General features: G+C 36.7%; 1 protein-coding gene across 50 annotated transcripts in view; it reads right to left on the bottom strand.

Annotated features, from left to right (window-relative positions):
- MYBPC1 (myosin binding protein C1) overlaps window positions 1-26,176 on the bottom strand; it is a 99,768-nt gene that overhangs the window by 35,561 nt on the left and 38,031 nt on the right. For 49 of the 50 annotated variants that reach the window (XM_081595535.1, XM_081595537.1, XM_081595536.1 and 46 more), the window contains 10 exons: window positions 25,297-25,348; window positions 23,154-23,210; window positions 17,063-17,229; window positions 15,979-16,111; window positions 10,826-10,950; window positions 9,747-9,852; window positions 8,632-8,798; window positions 3,700-3,862; window positions 2,485-2,591; window positions 2,022-2,155 (listed from right to left, as the gene is read on the bottom strand). In XM_081595535.1, coding sequence (XP_081451661.1) covers window positions 2,022-2,155; window positions 2,485-2,591; window positions 3,700-3,862; window positions 8,632-8,798; window positions 9,747-9,852; window positions 10,826-10,950; window positions 15,979-16,111; window positions 17,063-17,229; window positions 23,154-23,210; window positions 25,297-25,348 — 1,211 coding nt within the window. Of the gene's footprint in view, window positions 1-2,021; window positions 2,156-2,484; window positions 2,592-3,699; window positions 3,863-8,631; window positions 8,799-9,746; window positions 9,853-10,825; window positions 10,951-15,978; window positions 16,112-17,062; window positions 17,251-23,153; window positions 23,211-25,296; window positions 25,349-26,176 lie in introns of all 50 variants that reach the window. The other variant, XM_081595500.1, reaches the window with a different exon arrangement.

Genomic DNA, 26,176 nt, shown 5'->3' with positions numbered 1-26,176 from the left:
TTATGATGGTGTAAATTTCTTAATGTCCCTTGTGCTTGGATTTTATTGAATTTCTTGGATCTGAGATTTTATAGTTTTTATCAATTTGAAAAATTTGGGGCCATTAATTCTTTATATATTTTTATGTCCTACTCTTTGGGGACTCCAATTATAGATTTGACTTCTTGAAGTTGTCCCATAGCTTAACAAAGCTCTTTTTTTTCTCTCCAGAAAATAGAAAGGGAGGAAACAGTCTCCAACTTCCTTAAAAAACAAATTGCTTTTGTAGAGCAGCTTTGAGTTCCCTGCAAAACTGACTGGAAAAGTACAAAGAGTTCTCATATAATCCCTGTTTCCACATATACACAATCTTTCCCACTATTGACACCCCCACCAGAGTAGGTACATTTGTTACAATGAATGAACCTACACTGATACAATGTTATCACTGAAAATCTATTGTTTACATAGACTCTTGGTATTGTACATTTTATGGGTTTTGAAAAACCTATAATGTCATATGGGTTATGTGGGTCATAATGTCTTATGGGTCATAATGTCATAATGTCAATGTTATAATGACAGGTATCCATAATTATAGTATTATGTGGAGTAGTTTTACTGCCCCTAAAACATTTAATATAGGAAGCCACAGAATCACACTTGAGCTGGCTCCACTTGACCACTCCAATCTTATTGATTATTCTCCTTACTCACTCTGTCCTGGCCATACTGGCTTTCTTTTTATTCCTCCAGAAGGTCAAGCACATTTTCTCTTGTTCTTTGCTCTTGCATTGACATCACCTGGAAATTTCTTTGCTCTTATATTCACATAATGGTTCTCTGTTGTCATTAATAGAGGCTGTAGATGCTCCATGCAGTCACTTACTAATCATATTCAGTTCAGTTCAGTTCAGTCACTCAGTCATGTCCGACTCTTTGCGACCCCATGAACCACAGCATGCCAGGCCTTCCTGTCCATCACCAACTCCCAGAGTCCACCCAAACCCATATCCATTGAGTCGGTGATACCATCCAACCATCTCATCCTCTGTCGTCCCCTTCTCCTCCTACCCTCAATCTTTCCCAGCATCACGGTCTTTTCAAATGAATCAGCTCTTCATATCAGGTGGCCAAAGTATTGGAGTTTCAGCTTCAGCATCAGTCCTTCCAATGAACACCCAGGACTGATTTCCTTTAGGATGGGTTGGTTGGATCTCCTTGCAGTCCAAGGAACTCTCAAGAGTCTTCTCCAACACCACAGTTCAAAAGCATCAATTCTTCGGCGCTCAGCTTTCTTTATAGTCCAATTCTCACATCCATACATGACCACTGGAAAAACGATAGCTTTGACTAGATGGACCTTTGTTGCCAAAGTAATGTCTCTGCTTTTAAATATGCTATCTAGGTTGGTCATAACCTTCCTTCCAAGGAGTAAGTGTCTTTTAATTTCATGGCTGCAATCACCATCAGCAGTGATTTTGGAGCCCAGAAAAATAAAGTCAGCCACTGTTTCCACTGTTTCCCTATCTATTTGCCATGAAGTGATGGGACCGGATGCCATGATCTTAGTTTTCTGAATGTTGAGCTTTAAGCCAACTTTTTCTCTCTCCTCTTTCACTTTCATCAATAGGCTCTTTAGTTCTTCTTCACTTTCTGCCATAAGGGTGGTGTTCATATTACCTTGCTGTTTTTTTTTTAATCTTCACAGCACTCATTACTGTCCAAAGGGACTTTATTTAATAATTCATTATCTATATCTCTTCCACTCCATTCTCTGATACCCATTAGAAGGAAAGATAGAATCTCATTCACAGCACATAATAACATTCATTTACATATGTTCACATAGTAGGTAGTCAGAAATATGAAAACCAAATGAACAGTTATTATATTTGCCTAAAAATCAGTGATCTTGATTTGCTAAAGTAATTATATCTTAGCCATACATTTATTTGCTGCCTTCTTTCATCTGACTTATGGAAGGGAGTAGGGTAGGATGTGTGTGTGTATGTGTGTGTGTGTATGTGTGTAGAACAAACCTTATCTGCTCGGCTCCAAAGGGCTTTAGGAGGTGGTTCCCCACTGATGGGAATCTCTAGACGAAGCTTGTTTCCTGCAATTACTGTCACTGTATTGTCAGCATCAAGACCATCCAGGTTGATCTTAGGTGGATCTAGAATATTAAACATGGCCTTTGTTAGCAGACATTTATTTCCATGTGATTATGTGGGTTAGGTCTTGTCTAGTGTTAAACATGGGTAATAACCAATATTTTATTTGGTCAAAAAGGATATAAGAGGAGTCAAAGCAGTCGGTGCCAGTATCTTGCAAAACTATTTCATTGTTAAGACCTCTTAAGAATCAACTATTAATATTATGCCTAGCGATTAATACCAATTCATGTATTTTTCTTTAAATGTCACATTTTGAATTTAATTCCAAGGTAAGCAAAACCAGAAAAACAAGAATACAACTCTGAAATGATTTCTTTTATCTACTCACCAATAACATGAACTTTGGCAGGCAAAGTAACAGAATAGGCATCTGGTGTGAATACATAATCACCTTCATCCTCAACGAGAGCATTGGCTATCACTAATTTGTGGATTCTAAGGAAATGAAAAAACATATTTCTAAGACTGTGCAAAGATATAGACTGTATAAGACTCAAACCGAGGAGACAGATAGTTTTATCTTAACTTGCTTAGTGCAGCCTGCAGACAGAGTGAGAATAATGTGAATACTTAATTAGCCTATTTTTTGATCCACATTCAGTATTTATTTTGGGCTACATGGAACCATCTCCACAAATACAGCCTGTTTACTATGCAAGACTCTCTTCTGCCTTTTAAAAATCTCATAGCTTAAAAAAAGGATAGAAGATAACACCTCACTGTTGCCACTCTTTAAGATTCAAGAAATTACCAAGAATAACCTTGACTTTGGTTTTTTATGCAAATCTAAGAGCAATAGTTCTTAAAAAAAAACAAAACTGAGGCATAGTTGATTTACAGTATTCTATGTTTCATATATAAAACATAGTGATTCACAATTTTAAAGGTTTTACTCCACTGATAGTTATTTAAAAATATTGGCATAAGAACAGTAGTTCTCAATTTCATTGGCATCATGAACCAGTGAATATCTGATGGATACAATGGCGCCTCAATCTGGAGAAAAACAAGTATATTTGTACACAGAGAATCTGCTTACAATTTCAGAGGATTTATGGGGGCCCCTGAAGTTCATGGACCTCCTAAAAATCCATGGATCCAAGTTTAAGAACTCTTGGATTTGCCCTGTATCTTTGCTAGATTCTAGGATATTAAGCAACCTCCCCCCTAGCGGGAGAAAAAGAAAATGTGGAAAGATCATGTGACATTTATTAGTTAGGGACAGTGAATAATCCAATTTGGCCAGTTCCTCAACTCGAATTCAGTATCATTCTGCTAAGTTCATGTTTATATGGAAAGACTCAATCAGTGGATTCCAAAATAACATAGCACCTCACTGGAAGGTGCAGGTACCAGATCACCAGTATGACATGATGTACAGCAGAGAAATCAGCTATTCTTGCTATTTGGAAGCAAAAGACCAGAAACATATACTCTCCCTATGACTACTCTCCAAACATCCTTATCAATCATCTAATTTAGGAAGTAGAAGAAGCCAATATGGGGACCAGCCCCCACTCAGGGATTGACCTAGCTTGTTTACCTTCCTTTGTGAACAATCTTTAGACGGTCACTCTCCTGAACAGGTAGGCCATTTTTAGTCCATTTTCCTGTTATGTGCTCAGATATTTCACACTTCAAGCAGATTTCTTTTCCAAGGTTTACAGTCTGATCAGTCAGAGGTGTCAATATCTTCAGAGGTTTTACTGCAGAAAAAATAGATACTTATAAGTGCCAAATCCAAATTTCAGACAGGCCAAGATGGTGTTGTTTCACGATGATACTGTTTCACTATAATTCTTGTTTTGAAAATGAGCATTTGTTCCAATGCAACTGAAATATTCCAAGACAATTAGAGCATAACATACATTTCATGTTTGATTATCCATGATTTTATTCATGAGAAAGACTAGAAGAATCCAGAAAACTGCACCCAGTTCAACTGAGCCAGGTAGGATTGTGCAGAACACACACATACACCTGAAGTATCGAACAGTTACTTTAGTTCACCCTGTTAAATGAGCCACAACCATGCACATCTGAGACTACAACTCTCCCAATTTCAAATTACCTCCTTCCTCTGGTTCCAATAGCTCACAAGCTGCAATATTTTTTACTCCACTTTCACAAGCAAATTTCAGATCTTTTTTCAACGTAAAGTGCCATATTTATTGAAGTATTTGCTAGACATGTGTAAAACTGTGCCACTGATTTTTTCTATTAGGTTCTTATCATTTTATTTCTTTTTTTGGCTGCTCCATGCAGCTGTAGGTATTTGGTTCCCAGACCAGGGATTGAACTTGTGCCCCCTGCATTGGACGTAGGAAGTCTTAACCACTGGACCATCAGGGCAGTCCCTCATTTTACTTTTTAAAAACTGGGTCCCTGAAAAAATTACTGAGTGTTGTGTCTTTAACCCACATTCCCCATTGGCCCTATGATTTTCACTGCATGACTTTGTACAGTTTAGTAATTTTTTAAAAATGCATATGTTAATGTTATAGCAGGACTAACTGTAATTGCTTAAATGAATATAAATATCAGATAAGGATCTGCCTACGGTTGAAAAAACTTTTTTGATATTACACTACAATGGCCATTATTCCACAAAACATAAGGAGCGTACTGTGATTACTTCCAAATAATTCAATGGTCATATGAATTGCAACTGGACTAAGAATAAGGAACAGGATTTTGCTCTCCACCTATTACCGATCTCCTTGTGAAGTTTGCTATTCTAATTTTCATGGATAACTGGAAGGGACAGGCTCTGCCATTAAGAACTTACTACCATCACGGGGTATTTCAGGAAGGCCATGAAATCTCTCACACCTCTAAAACCTATCAGCAAATTAGCTCTTACAATCCTCTCAATTGAGGCCCACTAGTTTGAGTAACTTCTCACCCCAAATGTAATTATAGAATGTTGAATGTTTATTGAATAGACAGCAAATTCACCTAGGGATTAAGCAAACAGGATATCAGGATTTGATATCATATCTAAGTATTTATCATCTATTTATATGGTTTTAGGATTAAAATATTTCTTAACCATTTGGGTAACTTCTCTGGCAGGTGATTTTTATACTTCCTTTTCAATGAGTTCAGTTCAGTTGCTCAGTCATGTCTGACTCTTTGCAACCCCATGGACTGCAGCACGCCAGTCCTCCCTGTCAATCACCAACTTCCAGAGTTTACTCAAACTCATGTCCATCGAGTCAGTGATGCCATCCAACCATCTCATCCTCTGTCATCCCCTTCCTCTCCCACCTTCAATCTTTCCCAGCATCAGGGTCTTTTCAAATGAGTCAGTTCTTCACATCAGGTGGCCAAAGTATTGGAGTTTCAGCTTCAACATCAGCCCTTCCAATGAATATTCAGGACTGATTTCCTTTAGAATGAATTGGTTGGATCTCTTGAGAGTACTAGGGACTCTCAAGAGTCTTCTCCAACATCACAGTTCAAAAGCATCAATTCTTTGGTGTTCAGCTTCCTTTATAGTCCAACTCTCACATCCATATGTGACTACTGGAAAAACCATAGCTTTGACTAGATGGACCTTTATTGGCAAAGTAATGTCTCTGCTTTTTAATATGCTGTCTAGGTTGGTCATAGCTTTTCTTCCAAGGAGCAAGTGTCTTTTAATTTCATGGCTGCAGTCACCATCTACAGTGATTTTGGAGCCCCCAAAATAAAATCTGTCACTGTTTCCCCATCTATTTCCCATGAAGTGATGGGACCAGATGCCATGATCTCAGTTTTCTGAATGTTGAGTTTTAAGCCAACTTTTTCACTCTCCTCTTTCACTTTCATCAAGAGGCTCTTTAGTACTTCACTTTCTGCCATAAGTGTGGTATCATCTGCATATCTGAGGTTATTGATATTCCTCCTGGCAATCTTGATTCCAGCTTGTGATTCATCCAGCCCAGCGTTTCTCAGGATGTAATCTGCATATAAGTTAAATAAGCAGGTGACAATATACAGCCTTGACGTACTCCTTTCCTGATTTGGAAACAGTCTGTTGTTCCATGTCCAATTCTAACTGTTGCTTCTTGACCTGCATACAGATTTCTCAGGAGGCAGGTCAGGTGGACTGGTATCCCATCTCTTGAAGAATCTTCCACAGTTTGTTGTGACCCATACAGTCAAAGGCTTTGGTGTAGTTAATATAGCAGAAATAGATGTTTTTTTTGGAACTCTCTTGCTTTTTCAATGATCCAACAGATGTTGGCGATTTGATCTCTGGTTCCTCTTTTTTTTTCTAAATCCAGCTTGAACATCTGGAATTTCATGGTTCACATACTGTTGAAGCCTGGCTTGGAGAATTTTGAGCATTACATTGCTAGCATGTGAGATGAGTGCAATTGTGCAGTAGTTTGAGCATTCTTTGGCATTGCCTTTCTTTGGAATTGGAATGAAAACTGACCTTTTCCAGTCCTGTGGCCACTGCTGAGTTTTCCAAATTTGCTGGCAGATTGAGTGCAGCACTTTCATAGCATCATCTTTTAGGATTGGAAATAGCTCAACTGGAATTCCATCACCTCCACTAGCTTTGTTCACAGTGATGCTTCTGAAGGCCCACTTGACTTTGCATTTCAGAAAGTTGGGCTCTAGGTTGGTGATGACACCATCGTGATTATCTGGGTCATGAAGTTCTTTTTTGTAGAGTTCTTCTGTGTATTCTTGCCACCTCTTCTTAATATCTTCTGCTTCTGTTAGGTCCATACCATTTCTGTCCTTTATCGAGCCCATTTTTGCATGAAATGTTCCCTTGGTATCTCTAATTTTCTTGAAGAGATCGCTAGTCTTTCCCATTCTATTGTTTCCTTCTATTTCTTTGCATTGATCACTGAGGAAGGCTTTCTCATCTCTCTTTGCTATTCTTTGGAACTCTGCATTCAAATGGGTATATCTTTCCTTTTCTCCTTTGCCTTTAGCTTTTTTTCTTTTCTCAGCTATTTGTAAGGCCTCCTCAGACAACCATTTTGCCTTTTTACATTTCTTTTTCTTGAGGATGGTCTTGATCACTGCCTCCTGTACAATGTCACGAACCTCCATCTATAGTTCTTCAGGCACTCTGTCTATCAGATCTAATCCTTTGAATCTATTTGTCACTTCCACTGTATAATCGTAAGGGATTTGATTTAGTTCATACCTGAGTGGTCTAGTGGTTTTCCCTACTTTACTCAATTTAAGTCTGAATTTGACAATAAGGAGTTCATGATCTGAACCACAGTCAGCACCTGGTCTTGTTTTTGCTGACTGTATAGAGCTTCTCCATCTTTGGCTGCAAAGAATATAATCAATCTGATTTCAGTATTGACCATCTGGTGATGTCCATGTGTAGAGTCTGTCTTCTCTTGTGTTGTTGGAAGAGGGTGTTTGCTATGACCTGTGTGTTCTCTTGGCAAAACTCTGTTAGCGTTTGCCCTGCTTCATTCTGTACTCCAAAGCCAAGTTAGGCTGTTACTCCAGTTATCTCTTGACTTCCTACTTTTGCATTCCAGTCCCATGTAATGAAAAGGATGTCTTTTTGGAGTGTTAACTCAGGAAGGTCTTGTAGGTCTTCATAGAACCGTTCAGCTTCAGCTTCTTCAGCATTACTGGTCAGGGTATAGACTTGGATTACTGTGATATTGAATGGTTTGCTTTGGAAAGGATCAGAGATCATTCTGTCATTTTTGAGATTGCATCCAAGTACTGCATTTTGGACTCTTTTGTTGACTACAATGGCTACTCCATTTCTTCTAAGGGATTCTTGCCCACAGTAGTAGATATAATGGTCATCTGAGTTAAATTCACCCATTTCAGTCCATTTTAGTTCAGTGATTCCTAAAATGTTGATGTTCACTCTTGCCATCTCCTATTTGAGCACTTCTAATTTGCCTTGATTTGTGGACCTAACATTCCAGGTTCCTATGAAACATTGCTCTTTACAGCATTGGACTTTACTTCCATCACCACAACTTGCAACATCCACAACTGGGTGTTGCTTTTGCTTTGACTCTGTCTCTTCATTTTTTCTGGAGTTATTTTTCCACTGATTTCCAGTAGCATATTGGGCACCTATCTACCTGGGGAGTCCATCTTTCAGTGTCCTATCTTTTTGGCTTTTCATACTGTTCATGGGGTTCTCAAGGCAAGAATACTGAAGTGGTGTGCCATTCCCTTCTCCAGTGGACCACGTTTTGTCAGACCTCTCCAGCCATGCCATGTACATGTAGGGCCACCCAAGATGGACGGGTCATGGTGAATAGTTCCTTCTCAATACTGGTACGCTATTAAACTGAGTAGTAAGTTCTTAAAGACTCTGATTGATATGATATAGACACTCAGCTAGAATGGAATCTAATTTTACACATCTAAAATTGTCACAGGTCGAAGTCAAACAGATTGAAACTTTTCTAAAACTGAATTAACAAACACAACACACTAGTAAAACAACTTGGCAGATATACAAGGAAGTCTTACTTACAGTCCACAGTAAGTTTAGCAGATGACTGTCCTCCTGTTGTCATTACAGAATATTCTGCACTATCAGCCTTTGTTGCTCCGTCTATGACCAAAATGTGTTTTTTGCCATCAACTTTAATGTAATATCTTGATTTTGGACCAGGGATGATTTCCTCACCATTCTTAAACCTGAGTTAAACAGATGATTTTTTTTTTTAAGTTTTATAAAAAATGCTTCAAGAGGTAGTCACCAGACACTCAAGAACTGCTTGTTGAATTAAAGAATGTATGTATCAGTCTCTATCAATAGATGAATACTGTAACAAGTATTATCTGAAAATTACATTAAAAAAACAAAATCCCATTCTTTTCATTTAAGATCAATTAGATAAAGATGCTAAGAGTGGATATAACCTATGTTTGGGCTCTTGGTGCACACTACTAAGAATAGCATTTTAATACATTTTAAAGATAGCTATGATTCTAGGTTATAGTGAACAATCTATTCTAAACCAAATTACTAGTGATTCCTGCTGCAGAATTTACTCGGTCTTTCAATTAAGATTTTAAGATTCTGGATCTTCTAGTCTTCAATTTTGAGGTTACTCCCAGTGAACTTGAGAAAACACATCCCATCTGACCCCCAAAATACGCTTTTTATTTTTAAGAAATGTTCAAGTAATTTGGTGATTCTCAGTCTAAAATATTTTTCTGAGATACTGTGACAATGAAGTGACTAGGAGTAACATAAAAAAAGTATATTTTCCATAAAACTTGGCATCATGGCATAGTGAGAGCATGCGTCGGAAAGAGCACCCATAGGCTTTGGAGTCAAATAAACATGGGGAACCTTGAAACATTCATTTACTAGTAAGTGCTTACTTCCCTATATCCTTATCAATATAGATATCTGGATCTACTTCCCTATATCCTTATCAATATAGATATCTGGATCTTTTTTTTCAGTCTCACAGGTGAAAAAAGCCAATATCTTAGGATAGTTTTAGTTACATTTTCTACTAACACAAATGAGGTTGAGATCCTTTTCATATGTGTAAAAGCAATTTCCTATTCTCCAAAGTATGAAGGCACTTTTTTGTTTATTAAAAATGGACAGACCTCAGGATATCTATTTACCATTTTACATTGGCATCATCTTCAGACACTTCACATTCTAATTCCACTCTCTCCCCACAATAAGCTTTTGTATCTTCCAGCTGTTTGGTCACCATAACTGGAGGCTCTATTGTGAAAAAAAAAAAAAGAAAATCAGAATCATTAAATGCCCCCAAATCTGCTCATGACCCTGGGTTTGTTCACAGATGAAAAACCAACAATAAGAAAGTGTGGTTGATCACAGAGCGATGGTTGGATGGTGGTAGTTAGAAGGTGGATTTTTTAATGACTTTTCATGGCAAAACAAACAGTTGGCAGCCCTGGGTAAGTTTCACATAATTTCCCAAGAACTCTTCAAATCAAATAAATGATTGTTTTAGAGAGCAGACAAATTGTATCAAATAATCTTCTTTGGCCAAATAAGATAGCAGAAGACAGACATTTCTGAGGAAGGAAAGTCTATAACACTAAAATTCTCTACTTATGGTTTTAGAGAGATGATAGAGATTACTGAATTGTCTTTAAATTTTTTTAATTGAAGTATAGTTGATGTGCAAGATTACAAAGCTGTCTTAGCCTCAGGTCCTCATAAAGAAAATAAATGCTTCATGGCTTCATTGACACCCTCCAGCTCTTTTCACTAGTAAATGATGATCTTCAGCAACCTCAGTGCCAACCATCGATGGCTTTTACTAATGAAGCTGTTTCAAGGGAAATCGATTTGTGATGAGCTGAATGTGTGAAACGGTTATCCAGTAGACTTTGTTGGGTTTCAAAAGCTATCACTAAAGCAATTAAATTGCAAAATACTGCTTACATGAGCCAAAACTACAAGGCATTTTTACTCAACAGTTTTTTTCTCCTCTCAGCTTTTCTAGTCTTCAACAAACCTGAAGACTAATTAGGAAACCCAATAAACACCAGTACAAAGATGCTTCAATACAGAGCAAATCTAATGCCTAAGCTAAACCATCTCTAGAGGTACTACTATCTCTGCTCTGGAGCTCAAGAGCTCACTTCACCATTTTCATTTTTGATTATTACCCCTGAGAGAAGGAGACCATTGGCTCTTAATGGTTATGTAAGAGATTTCACTTTACCTCTCACAAAGAGCTCAGTGGAACATTTCTCATCACCAGCAGTCACATAATACTCCGAATCATCTGTTAGTGTACAGTTATTGATAAACATGATTCTCTCACATCCTTTATGTTCAAAGATGTATCTGTTTTAAATAGGAGGAATATAAACAGAGTCCGTGAACTCACTTTTATTCTTTTCTTTACTGCCAGCAAATTTGGCTTATAATTCCATAATATCTGAAAGTCAGAAATAGTCATTTTGATTTGCAATTTATTAACCATATCTTACATAGTTTAATAAACATGAAGCCAATTTCTATCTTTATAACACATAATGTAATACATATGCATTTTTGCATATAATATTTGTCATTATTTTATTTTATATATGATTTTTGGGCTTCCTAGGTGGCGCTAGTAGTAAAGAACACACCTGCCAATGCAGAAGACGTAAGAGATGTGGGATCGATCTTTGGGTTGGGAAAATCCTCTGGAGAGGAGAATGGCACCCCACTCCAGTACTCTTGCCTGGAAAATCCCATGGATGGAGGAGCCTGGTAGGCTGCAGTCCATGGGGTTGCTATGAGTCAGACAAGACTGAGCAACTTCACTTTCACTTTTCCCTTTCATGCACTGGAGAAGGAAATGGCAACCCACTCCAGTATTCTTGCCTGGAGAATCCCAGGGACGGCGCAGCCTTGTGGGCTGCCATCTACGGGGTCGCATGGAGTTGAACACAACTGAAGCGACTTAGCAGCAGCAGCAAAACAACAAAGTAAATGGCAACGGGACCATACTTATCAATAATCACCTTAAATGTAAATGGGTTGAATGCCCCAACCAAAAGACAAAGACTGGCTGAATGGATACAAAAACAAGACCCCTATATATGCTGTCTACAAGAGACCCACCTCACAACAAGGGACACATACAGACTGAAAGTGAAGGGATGGAAAAATATATTTCATGCAAACGGAGACCAAAAGAAAGCAGGAGTTGCAATACTCATTTCAGATAAAATAGACTTTAAAATAAAGGCTGTGAAGAGAGACAAAGAAGGACACTACATAATGATCAAAGGATCAATCCAATAAGAAGATATAACAATTATAAATATATATGCACCCAATATAGGAGCACCACAATATAGGCAAATACTAACAAGTATGAAAGGGGAAATTAACAATAACACAATAATAGTGGGAGACTTTAATACTCCACTCACACATATGGATAGATCAACTAAACAGAAAATTAACAAGGAAACACAAACTTTAAATGATACAATAGACAAATTAGATTTAATTGATATTTACAGGACTTTCCACCCCAAAACAATCAATTTCACCTTTTTCTCAAGTGCACATGGAACTTTCTCCAGGATAGATCACATCCTGGGCCATAAATCTAGCCTTGGTAAATTCATTCTATGAGGCCACCATCACCCTAATTCAAAAAAATTTAAATCATCCCAGTCATCTTCTCTGACCACAATGCAGTAAGATTAGACCTCAATTACAGGAAAAAAACTATTAAAAATTCCAACATATGGAGGCTAAACAACATGCTTCTGAATAACCAACAAATCACATAAGAAATCAAAATATGCATAGAAACGAATGAAAATGAAAACACAACAACCCCAAACCTATGGGACACTGTAAAAGCAATGCTAAGGGGAAGGTTCATAGCAATACAGGCATACCTTAAGAAACAAGAAAAAAAAATCAAATAAATAACCTAACTCTACACCTAAAGCAACTAGAGAAGGAAGAAATGAAGAACCTCAGGGTTAGTAGAAGGAAAGAAATCTTAAAAATTAGGGCAGAAATAAATGCAAAAGAAACAAAAGAGACCATAGCAAAAATCAATAAAACTAAAAGCTGGTTTTTCGAGAAGATAAACAAAATTGACAAACCATTAGCCAGACTCATCAAGAAACAAAGGGAGAAGAATCACATCAACAAAATTAGAAATGAAAATGGAGAGATCACAACAGACTCCACAGAAATACAAAGGATCATAAGAGACTACTACCAACAGCTATATGCCAATAAAATGGACAACTTGGAAGAAATGGACAAATTCTTAGAAAAGTATAACTTTCCAAAACTGAACCAGGAAGAAATAGAAGATCTTAACAGACCCTCACAAGCACGGAAATCGAAACTGTAATCAGAAATCTTCCAGCAAACAAAAGCCCAGGACCAGACGGCTTCACAGCGGAATTCTACCAAAAATTTAGAGAAGAGCTAACACCTATCCTACTCAAACTCTTCCAGAAAATTGTAGAAGATGGTAAACTTCCAAACTCATTCTATGAGGCCACCATCACCCTAATTCCAAAACCAGACAAAGATGCCACAAAAAAAGAAAACTACAGGCCAATATCACTGATGAACATAGATGCAAAAATCCTTAATAAAATTCTAGCAAACAGAATCCAACATCATATTAAAAAGATCATACATCATAACCAAGTGAGCTTTATCCCAGGAATGCAAGGTTTCTTTAACATCCGCAAATCAATCAATGTAATATACCACATTAACAAATTGAAAGGTAAAAACCATATGGTTATCTCAATAGATGCAGAAAAAGCCTTTGACAAAATTCAACATCCATTTATGATAAAAACCCTCCAGAAATCAGGAAAAGAAGGAACATGCCTCAACATAATAAAAGCTATATATGACAAACCCACAGCAAACATTGTCCTCAATGGTGAAAAACTGAAAGCATTTCCCCTAAAGTCAGGAACAAGGCAAGGATGCCCACTTTCACCACTACTATTCAACATAGTTTTGGAAGTTTTGGCCACAGCAATCAGAGCTGAAAAAGAAATAAAAGGAATATAGATAGGAAAAGAAGAAGTAAAACTCTCACTGTTTGCAGGTGACATGATCCTCTACATAGAAAACCCTAAAGATTCTACCAGAAAATTACTAGAGCTAATCAATCAATATAGTAAAGTTGCAGGATATAAAATTAACACACAGAAATCCCTTGTATTCCTATACACCAATAATGAGAAAACAGAAAGAGAAATTAAGGAAACAATACCATTCACCATTGCAACAAAAAGAATAAAATACTTAGGAATATATCTACCTAAAGAAACAAAAGACTTATATATAGAAAACTATAAAACACTGATGAAAGAAATCAAAGAGGACACAAACAGATGGAGAAATATACCGTGTTCATGGATTGGAAGAATTAATATAGTGACAATGAGTAATCCCTATCAAGCTACCAACGGTATTTTTCACAGAACTAGAACAAATCATTTCACAATTTGTATGGAAATATAAGAAACCTCGAATAGCCAAAGCAATCTTGAGAAAGAAGAATGGAACTGGAGGAATCAACCTGCCTGACTTCAGGCTCTACTACAAAGCCACAGTCATCAAGACAGTAAGGTACTGGCACAAGGACAGAAATATAGATCAATGGAACAAAATAGAAAGCCCAGAGATAAACCCACGCACCTATGGACACCTTATCTTCGACAAAGGAGGCAAGAATATACAATGGAGAAAAGACAATCTCTTTAACAAGTGGTGCTGGGAAAACTGGTCAACCACTTGTAAAAGAATGAAGCTAGAACACTTCCTAACACCATACACAAAAATAAACTCAAAATGGATTAAAGATCTAAACGTAAAACCAGAAACTATAAAACTCCTAGAGGAAAACATAGGCAAAACACTCTCCGACATAAATCACAGCAGGATCCTCCATGACCCACCTCCCAGAATATTGGAAATAAAAGCAAAAATAAACAACTGGGACCTAATTAAAATTAAAAGCTTTTGCACAACAAAGGAAACTATAAGCAAGGTGAAAAGACAGCCTTCAGAATGGGAGAAAATAATAGCAAACGAAGCAACAAACAATTAATCTCAAAAATATACAAGCAACTTCTGCAGCTGAACTCCAGAAAAATAAACGACCCAATCAAAAAATGGGCCAAAGAACTAAACAGACAATTCTCCAAAGAAGACATACAGATGACTAACAAACACATGAAAAGATGCTCAACAACACTCATTATTAGAGAAATGCAAATCAAAACCACAATGAGGTACCATTTCACACCAGTCAGAATGGCTGCTATCCAAAAGTCTACAAGCAATAAACGCTGGAGAGGGTGTGGAGAAAAGGGAACCCTCTTACACTGTTGGTGGGAATGCAAACTAGTACAGCCACTATGGAGAACAGTGTGGAGATTCCTTAAAAAACTGGAAATAGAACTGCCATATGACCCAGCAATCCCACTGCTGGGCATACACACCGAGGAAACCAGAATTGAAAGAGACACGTGTACCCCAATGTTCATCGCAGCACTGTTTACAATAGCCGGGATATGGAAGCAACCTAGATGTCCATCAGCAGACGAATGGATAAGGAAGCTGTGGTACATATACACAATGGAATATTACTCAGCCATTAAAAAAATACATTTGAATCGGTTCTACTGAGATGGATGAAACTGGAGCCCATTATACAGAGTGAAGTAAGCCAGAAAGAAAAACACCAATACAGTATACTGATGCATATATATGGAATTTGAAAGATGGTAATGATAACCCTGTATGCGAGACAGAATAAGAGACACAGATGCATAGAACAGTCTTATGGACTCTGAGGGAGAAGGTGAGGGTGGGACGTTCTGGGAGAATAGCATTGAAACATGTATATTATCATATGTGAAACAGAACACCATTCCAGGTTCAGTGCATGAGACAAATGCTCAGGGCTGGGGCAATGGGATGACCCAGAGGGATGGGATGGGGAGGGAGGTGGGAGGGGGGTTCAGGATGGGGAACACATGTAAACCCATGGCTGATTCATGTCAATGTATGGCAAAAACCACTACAATATTGTAAAGTAATTAGCCTCCAACTAAAATAAATAAATTTATTTAAAAAAATCATAATTACAAGTACTTGAAATAGTTTATATAGAATTAAAACATAAGGCAAGGTTTAATTTGTAAAGCACCATAACTTCAATGGTTCCAAAATACATGAAAAGTTTTTGCCGTCCCCTCATATGATTTTGTATCATACGAATATAACTAAAAAGTGCTTTCAAGCATAGAAAATCAAGTCAAATTACTCTTTGATTTATATAGTTACTACTGATTATTTGAAAATTTGACTTACTTTGTACTGGGTCGAACTTCTTGACCATTTTTATACCATTTCACCTCCAACTTTGGATCTGCCAGTTCCACAACAAATCTTACCCTGCCTCCTTTATCAACCTGATATGCAGGATCAAGAATTCTTGCAAAAGCTAGTAGAGAGAAGATGCAAAACTATGTTAATATGTATATGCATATGCTGTGAATTTAAATAGTCAATATTGAAAGCTAAAACTGAATAAATTGAGACAAAAAGAAAAAATAGGAAACTTTTGAATTATCCCTCATACTTTAGAAGTCTGCATCGATTTATAAATAATAAGATGGTTTAAAAATTTTAAGAGAGTCCATATGCTTTTGGAAGAAACATAAGTAAAGAATTATTGAAGAGGCTTTAAAAACGATTGTCTTCATTCTTTGGGCAATGTATACTATAAAATATCCAAATGAAATTTGAACTTGAAGGACATGCTTATTCTCCTAAAATGATTATTTTCAGTTTCATTGGCATTATCTGCGTACATCTGTCTTACAGATAGTTTTTTTTTATCATAGAGTTTATGAGATACTTCCAATGGCTCATGAGCTTAAATGGAATGCCTTCGACTGATTGAAACAGTAAGCTTATCACAGTTTTTGTACTGTGGAAACCTGCGCAAATATTGACATGCTTAAACACTTGGGCTACCTTAGCAGGTGTGAGACATGAATTCCCCATGACGCATCAAATGGGTGGAAGAATGTAACAGTAAAACAAACACAGAATCTACTCTACCTAAATAAGAATCAGGAATCTGAGAGTGACGGAGAGATGCAGCGGATGGAGAAAGGGGCTGCTGAGAAATTCCCAGTAACACAGGAATATTTAGTACTCCATTATACATTGTGTCACTGTAATGAACTTTTGTTACCTTAAACCTTCAGCAGCTGTCCACTACCTACTTTGCTGGAGATGTGCGGGGCAGTGAACTATTTCACCCGAAGCCAAGTTAACCAAGAGAAGCGTAACCCCTGCAAATTCCACTACAGCTAGTCCGACCTATAAACCCAGTACGAAATAGGGAGGATTATCGTCTCCCCTAGGAGTGCTCAGACGTCCTCACCTGCACTCTTCTTTTCCACTCTGCGCATGCGCTTAAGCCGCTTGAGCATACCACGCAGGTCAGTGATGCCATACTGGAAGGCGATTTTCTCGTACTCGCTGGGTTTCGCATTCTTCAGCAGCTCCCACACGTCTACCTCGGGTTGTTCCTCCTGCTGCTTCACCTCCCTAACCGGGGAGAACCATTGCCTAGTTTAATAGCTGCCCACTGGCCTTTAAAGACCAGGAAAGTCGGAATATGGTACCGATTTTTTGGTTCAGCGCTAAAAGCTCTGTTTAAAGCCTGAGTACTTCAATAGCCAAGGAGAAAGTCTACTTTACATGAAGTCTCAGGGCAACTTCTACATAGTCAAAGATCACATCCGTGCACTTGCATTAACGCCCTCGTTTTCCTAGTTAAAAACACAGTATTAAGGAGATAGAAGGATTTCAGGAAATATCCTTAAGCTATTTTTACTTATTTTCAACCTGAAAATCTAAATAGGAGATGAGATTTTGAGAAACTTAAAAGATCAGTTTTCATCTAGGATTTAGACATTGAAATAAGGTTTAAGAACCAGAATATTTTAGGTGTTGGTCCATGAAAGAACAGTGCTCTTTCTGCCTTCATTGCTGTGCATACTCTAACTCTGCATGGAGATGGTACAAATAACACTATTTCAAATCTTCAGATTTTGCAAATAGCATTTTCCCTACCATGTTAGTAAACGTGTACATTAACCATTTTTTGCTGTTTTTTAATACAAAAAATATTTGAAACTGTAACTAAGCATTTGTTCTTTGTTTCTGTTTTTTTGGTGTGGTTGTTTTTCATATGATTTTCGTGTATACATATTATTTTAAAGAGAAAACTTTTTTTTCTAAATTGTCAGAATGAAAAGAATGAGACTCAAAATTCTCTCATATTTCATCTTAAAGTACTGTCCGGAACTTTTTTGGAAGCAGTTTGGGTATAAACTGCTTTGAATCATGACAATATAAATGTGAAACTATAAAGCAAGTCATAAAAGTTTCCATGAGCAAGCTGACAGTAACTTAGTGTGATTATCAAAATCATGACTCTAAATTTTGACCACTGGCAAAAGAATATATAGAACATATAAAGAACATATATAACTACTGTATACACACACATACATAGGATTTAAAGTACATACACTTGTCTGTATTTTAAAACCTAAAAGTGAAACAAAACTCAGAAATAAACACTCTTCAGGGAAAGAGCCTTAGTTGCAAATGCTAAATATAATTTAAATTGATTTCCTTAACTAGCTAAGAAGTTCTAATTTTGTTTAAGTTTAGTTGAGTGCTTTTATCGACTAAGGTTAAACTGGAAATATTTTAGTGACTACTTACTGTGAATAATGCTGGTTTGGGTATGATTTTTCCAGGAAAACTGGTCAACACATCTTAAACATCAGTGTGAAAATAGATGCATGTTATCATGATAGCAAATAATGAGTTACGTATGTTTGCACTGTCATATTAATTATACCCATTTCAGAATTTCTTGAGGAAATACTGGGTTATAATCATAGGGAAGGAGAATGTAAACATAACATAGAGTTTAGGATGGCGTTAGGCAAAGATGACTTCTGCATATCTAATTTCCATTGTCATGTAAGTCTTTTGCCCAGTAAATGATGTTGAGGCACATCTGGATAACGGAAGAAAGTGAGAGGTCATTGGTCCCTCAGCGACCTTTGTGGGAAGGACTAGAAACACCATTAGGAAAATGTGCTTCTTAAAGATTCAAGATGCAACTCTTCATTTCACTGAAATGGTAACTACACCCTCTATTAACATGGGGAAATTGAAAAGCCTAAGAAAATTGTCCTGAAGTTGAAATATTAGTAATAGTTTTTCTGGTCTACTCTATCTATTGCCTGAAAGCAGTCCACATTTCAAATTTAACATTTAAATATTTTGCAGGAAATGTTGGAGAATTGATATTAAAGTGTGTGTGTGTGTATGTACATTTTTTTTTCCTGTGGGACTTTCCTCAATCCACTTTATTATTGCCCTATTTTTGTCATATTAGCCTGAGTCCCCACACTGTAAAATTATCCCATTCTACATTTTGTTCTGTTTGTGTCTCAACCAAGAAGAATTACCCACGTATTTCAAATATCCTCTTGACATTGGTGAAAAGATTTAAAGATATCAATGATAAAGACAGATTAAAAGAGCTAACAAGAGGCACAAATCAAACACTGAGACATACCCAGAGGTTTAGGTGAATGTTTACATGAGGAAGTCACTAAGTAATAAAGACCATTTTCAGTGTGATTTCTTGAGTCAATTTTGTTGGTAGATTCATAAAACTGATCATCCTCACCATTTTTTTCATTAACACCAAAATACATTCCACTCTATAATGACCTTAATCCTATCACGCTTTGTATACAAATACAAGTAACCTCTTGCCTCTTCCTTTCTTTCCTCTCCACCACTCAGCTGAACCCCAAATTGCAAGAAGATGGATTCCTCATTTTGTACTGGAATACAAGGCGCCCATCTGTAGTATTTCCTTAACTCATTCAGAACACATCTTTACTTACCATGGTGGCTGCTCATGACCGTATCTTTATGGCTACATTAAATTTCAGCAGGGAGAAAAATCCAAATTTCTATAGGCACTACTGATTCCTTTCTGAGAATTGGCATAGACCTATATAACATTTACAGTACTTCCATCTACATCAAAATTTCTATAACTTAATAATCCTAGTGAAATAGAAATTTTATGTAGAATAAAACTTTAAAGTATTTATATAGGTCAAGTCTCACAACAAGATACTGCTCAAAGACTAACTGTGATTTATCTAATGTCTATTTGGAATATGCTAACTTTGTTCAGGGCAGGGAGATATTTTGTTGTATAAAGATGTTGATGGTAATGATATTTATTCTCATGAGGATTTTGCCACACACTCTTGGAGGAGTAGAAATGTTATTACCACATGTTATTATTACAGTGAAAACACATGCAATTCACAAATTAGTAGGAAAACACAATGATTTCCAAAGTTATACTGGTAAATTAGTACATAGTATATTAAATGAATATAGTCTCATGGTGACAACAATCTAATTATGAGTCAAAATCATAATTAGGGGATGTAAAGAAAATGAGAACTAGAGACTTGTTAACTGCTCATTTTTTTCTAATAATTTTTTTATTTAGTCATTTTGACCATTAGATTTCTTTTACTCTGCAAACTACTGATAGAACTAGTGTGTTCATTTTTCTTTCCTTTTCCTTTTAATCAGACTTAGCACTTAATAATCTATTACATTTTTATTGATTGATTATGTGTGTGTATGTGTATTTTGTCACTTTACTAATGTCAACTTAAAAAAATTGCACAATGTGAGAGCTACGAATTAAGTTTTATTTGGGACAAAATGAGGACTGCAGCCTGGAAGACAGCGCCTCAGATAGCTCTGAGAAACTGTTCCAGAGAGGCAGTGAGGAAGGTCAGTATATATGTGATTTTGGTGAAGGCGCAATACACACAATCAAGCACATAGTTTTACGGAAAATTTCTGCTAGTCTCATGAAGCTTTGCTAGTTCTCAGGAACAGTCGTTATCACGAAAGATTTTAGTGCTTTCTAGATATGAGGAGATATGAGAATTGGGCTCATAAAATCAGCTCCTAAAAATATATGAATATAACTATCTGAAGACCTGTCCTTCCAGTTTTTCTTCCAAGCATAGAGTGCCTCATTTCTGCTCTCCACCCTGAACTCCTTTCGGGGAGTGTTGAAAATCAGCACATGATTCAATCTTTGTAGAGGAAGATGGCAAGTACAAATTAAATAGTTAACACTAATGTAAGTTCTTCAAGGGAAAATGTCACATTTTTGGGGGAACTGGATATTTACTTGACACCTGTATGAGTCTGGTCTCTTACATTTACCTTAATTCTCACAATAATACTCAAGTAGATTTATTCTCGGCATTTACAGTTGTGGAAAGCAAGTCTCAGAGAGGACATATCACTTGACCAAAGTCATGTTCAGTAATTAGTAAATGGGAGAGCTGAGACTCAAATCCATGTTTTAGCCACTATCTTTTTCTTCCCACAAATATGTATTTAAATCTTTCCATGTGCCAGGTGCTGGAAGGCATTGGATTTCTTTTCCTCACCTCAACTAGCATTATAGTCTACACAAAGAAAGCATTTGGCATTTTCCTGGTTGAGTAAATGACTGCAGGAAAAAAAAAACAAACCCCAAAACCTCTTGTCTTCCTAAAGTTTTAACTTGTTGTAAGTGTACAAGGTGCCAACTTCCCAGGCAGATTCAGAGTGATGTTTCTTATGTGGAGTCACAGGAAGTGTCCTGACTCAGAAAAGGGAACTTGGATGGAGGTCCCTGCCCTCCCTCAAGTTAGCTGTATGACTTGGGTTAAGTCACTCAGCTTCTCTGGTCTTTGGTCTCTCACTTGTAGAACAGGAAGAGTGCGGCTCATTTAAGGTCACTTCATATTCTACTACTTTAAAATACTTTTGGAGAATTAATAAATATTGAGACTAATAGTTATTTGAAGTACCCAGAGAAGGAATGATGTTTTTGATACTACCAAAGTCTATTGATTGGCTAATATCCATTTGGTTATTAATAAATGGCACCTTTAATGTTTCTGTTCTCAGCCTAAATGTTTAGAGCTGGGGGTGAATGTTTCATTGACAAGGGTTTGAATAAAGCCACCCAACTAAACTGAGAATGAACACAAGCCTATTTATTGCCATTTGTAAATTGTTTTGAAGCATATCTATACCTATGATTTTCAGTAGACATAGAAAGCAGTAAGAATAATAAGAAGTAAACCTAAAAAACTAAATGAAGCCCAATATCAATATTATATATCATTAATTTAGAGTTGTAGTTTTACTGTTTATTCACAAATTTGGTACTTAAACACCATCCTAGCAAAAATCATTTTCTTTATGTTTCTTCTGTGCTATAGCAACTATCTAGATATGTATATCTTTATATATAACATATATATAATATAGTATATTTATGATTATGTATGTGCATATATGGGCTTCACAGGTGGTAAAGAATACACCTGCCAATGCAGGAGATGCAGGTTTGAGCCTTGGGTTGGGAAGATCCCCTAGAGAAGGAAATGACAACCCACTCCACTATTCTTGCCTAGGAAATCCCATGGACAGAGGAACCTGGTGGGCTACAGTCCATGGTGTCGCACAGAGTTGGACACGACTGAGCGATTAAAAACAAAAAATAAATATGCATATATAGGGCAGAAATTCTATAAAATGGTTGTGTACTAAACATCTATAATGAAAATTTATAAATTTTATTGCCAGAGAGTACAAAGTTAAAGGAGCGTGAGTGATAATACTAAACACTTATCTCCATTTCACTACTATTTTATCCCTTCCAAAAATGCAAATTTTGGGCATTTTAAATATCTCTGAAATAAGGATGTACCTTATAATCAGCAGTATGTCATAATAAGCTATTTGGACAATTTTTTTCATTGCTTAGTGGTTTATAATACAGGTATATATTAGCATGGTGTCTTAGATTTGATGAAATGCAGTAAATCATCAATACTATGTTAAAGTAGGTGTATATATATACACACACACATATATATACACATAAATATATACATCTGCTGAGACTTCTACCAAAATTTTGAAATTGACTTTTCAGTCAAATATCAAAAGCAGGAGAATGGAGGCTTTATTTATTCAATCATGATGAGGGATCATGATTGAAATACTAGAAATCATGAGAGAAATAAGAAGTTTTCAGGCATTTAAGTCTTCTGTCTCAGTTTTCAAATTTCCTCATCCCCTAGTAAGAAAATATGTGAAGACTCATGAAACATTTAAAAAGAAAGTAAAAGCATCAGCTAAAATATTTAGCAGATTAGTAGGCAGTTGTTTCACTGTCTCTTAGTCAACGCTGTTATAATATTCCATAAGCGAAACACATTTTAAGAAATGAAAAATTCTTTGAAAAAGATCCACTTTAAACTTGACTTCTCTGAGTGGGTATCTAAAAGATTTCCAGGCCAAAGCGCCTCACTCCATCAATGGGTTCTCACCTACGTTTCAGGAGACCACTAAAGTCAAGTTCCCCTGCATCGTCTTGACCGTCTCCACTGTCATTAACAAAAGAAAAGCAAATCTGGGTTTAATGCTGAGACACATATACAACAATTCCCCCAAACACTCTACATATAATGTATATGCAATGTGGTACTAGCACACAAATCATGGGACTAAATCAACACAAACAGTTTCTTTTCACACAAGTGACATTTTAAATTTTGGAGGATGTACTTGTGGAAAAGTAAACACAAGGAACTTGTGTTACTCTATGATCTCAGAAGACACATTTTTGTAGCTTGCATATGTAAAATTGCTTGGATTTGTGTTAAAACAGAGTAACACAAATGCACTAAAGCCAAACAACACAAAGTACTTTGTTTTTGCAAGCTGGGGGCTCTGGGAACATCTGTGTGTAAAAAGCAAAGGACTTTTGCTGATCTCTGTTTCTCAAGTCATACAGAGATTGGCTTGGAAGATGAAGTGGACCAGTGTCAAATATATAAGTACAAAGCTTATATTCAAAGGTAACCTCTTTGTGTCCATCAATAGACGAATCAGGTAATGTGATACCAACATAACATAAAAATGGAGCTAGTGCAGGGCTTTTTAAAAAATGCATTCCTTTCTCTTGAAAGGGAAAGGATTATAAGCCTTGTATTTTCTTGTTAACATTTATACCTTTTAAAATGTGTTTTTCCAAAATCTGTCTCAGAATTGTTGAGCCCTTTACTAGGAGTTTTTTAAAGTGTTTTCCTGTGGAGAAATGCATCTTAATTTAGGCATGCAGCCACCTTCATGATTTCATATAAACTCTAAATAGAAGCTATGAGCTGATATTTAAATGGTGCTACATGGTTACTTACATGTTTAATTTTTTAATGAAGATTTTGTTTTCTGCGCTTTACAAATGTTAGTTATGGTTTCTAAGAAAAGAGTCTGCGTGTTTAAAAACAGTGTGTATAACATGGAAGTTATCAGAATTGAACTCAAATAATGTGTTCTCAAAATTACTTTAAAGCAGGTATTTGGAAAAGACCTATTGACATAAACATATTTCTGTTCTCTTAAAGCCCAAAACTAGGTAGGTGACATCTTTCTCTCTTAAAAGAGATGTACGTAGGATGAATCTAGTGTGAGATCTATGCGAGATCTTCACCATGGGGTAAAGGGAAGCTAAGAGATTTTGAAAGTTATAATTTAAAAAAATACAATGGACTGCTCAGGACATACTACATATCTTTTAAGAGTAATTACAATGTTCATTACCTCATAATTTAGAAAGAAATTTTGCCTTTTCTGAACAAGGCTAAATCATTGCTTTATACTAGTTTGGGATGACTTTCCTTACTCAACAAAACTGTTATGTGGATTCAGTCTTAGGAAGAACAAAACATTTCCTCTCATTAATGAATTTCTATTTTGAAAGAATTCTAGATAAGTAAAGAAGTACGGAGAAGAAAATAATACCAGGAAGAGACTAGTCACATTTCTCACAGACTAGAAATTTTTTTTCATTTTTCTTCCTTGACTTTCTGATTTTTCATCCTTGGTGTTTGCAAAATAAAGCAGGTAAGTATCTATACTTCACCTTTCTACAATGTTCCTTATTCCAGCAGACTCAATGGTCTTTCATTTAGGATAATCCCATACTTAAATTGTGCTAGCTTTAGTTAAGAGCTACTTAATTGTAGTTTTCTGGACATGTGGTTTAATAGCTCTGTACATGATTCCTAAATAAAGAGCAATGCAAGTTTTCTGACATCACTTAACTGATGCTATATGAGATGTGTATTGTTATATATCTTTCTGGGCTATTTGGCAGAAAATAATGCAATTCAGGAAGAAGCCACATACAAATAGAAAGAAAATGTGTCTTTCTAAGGCAACTGTGAGACCTGTAAAATGAGAGCTTCACTATATCAAGAATATTCTAACAAATGATTAGCATATACACAATATGGCATTAAGCCCATGGCATCTCTTGAAAACTAACTTCTGAATATTCAGTATGTTTGACTTTGGTAAAAAGACTTGATCTCATTTGAAATATAGAGTGTGGAGGAAGGGAACATGTATTCGAAAGTCCTTTACTTTCATGTTTTACAAAAGATACCTAGATGCCCCTTTTGAAGTTACCTTCTCTTGAAAGCAGATCTGATGTCAATGTTTGGAGTAGTCCCAGTAGATTCTTTGAAAGGAAAGAAAACGATAAAATAAACATCCATTCAGAACCCAGTTTTGTGTTCAGTTCCTCTCCAGGCTGGGGGGATTCTTCAGATGGAAGGAATCAGGTGAAGGGGGTGGGGAGGGCTGGCTCGCCTCCCAGCTGGCTGAGCTGCTGAGACATCATCAGAGCTTATCCTCTCTCCCTTAGAATCGATGACGGGACTTGAGGAGTTCCCCTATCCTGTTGTCATTCCACCTGTGTGCCCATTAGAATCATCCAAAGAGCTTAACAAATATCAGCTTCTTCATCTCCCTGCTGAAAATTTTGATTCACCAGATTGAGAATGGGCACCCAGAAATCAGTATTCTTAGAAAGCCCCATAGGTGACTCTCAGATGCCTGGCCAGGTGAAGAAGCAGTGCTCAGGACCAGAGTCCCACTTAATACTGAAATCTCGACAGCACCTCCACCCATGGTCATTCAGCCTCTTGACAATTCTCAGACTGGGACTCTCACAGCCATCTGTGGTGTCTATATGGCTTTAAAGAAAGAGCTAGTGCTAACGTGAATGCAAAATTCACCTTCTCATAATTTCCACCTTTCGATTCTAATCTGCCTAAGCACTTCTTGAGGACACGGAAAATGGGCCTTTCCCTCTTTCTGTGACAACCCTTCTGTGATTTATTACAATGAGTCATAAATGCTGGACTTCCTTCACCTACACATTCAAGGTGAATGGACCATTGTTCCTGGATTCTTCATCCTCCCAGTAACCCTACTCCAGGAGGGATCCCAGTGGATACACAGTGCCCATGACCAAAGGCATGAGCCCCAAACATGGAACAAGAAA

Source organism: Giraffa tippelskirchi, chromosome 4 (assembly GCF_054371585.1).
Source record: "Giraffa tippelskirchi isolate mGirTip1 chromosome 4, T2T-mGirTip1v1.2.pri, whole genome shotgun sequence".
NCBI classification, from domain to species: domain Eukaryota; kingdom Metazoa; phylum Chordata; class Mammalia; order Artiodactyla; family Giraffidae; genus Giraffa; species Giraffa tippelskirchi.
The sequence above is the reverse complement of the archived record's forward strand: the minus strand, read 5'-3'. Positions and strand labels throughout refer to the sequence as shown.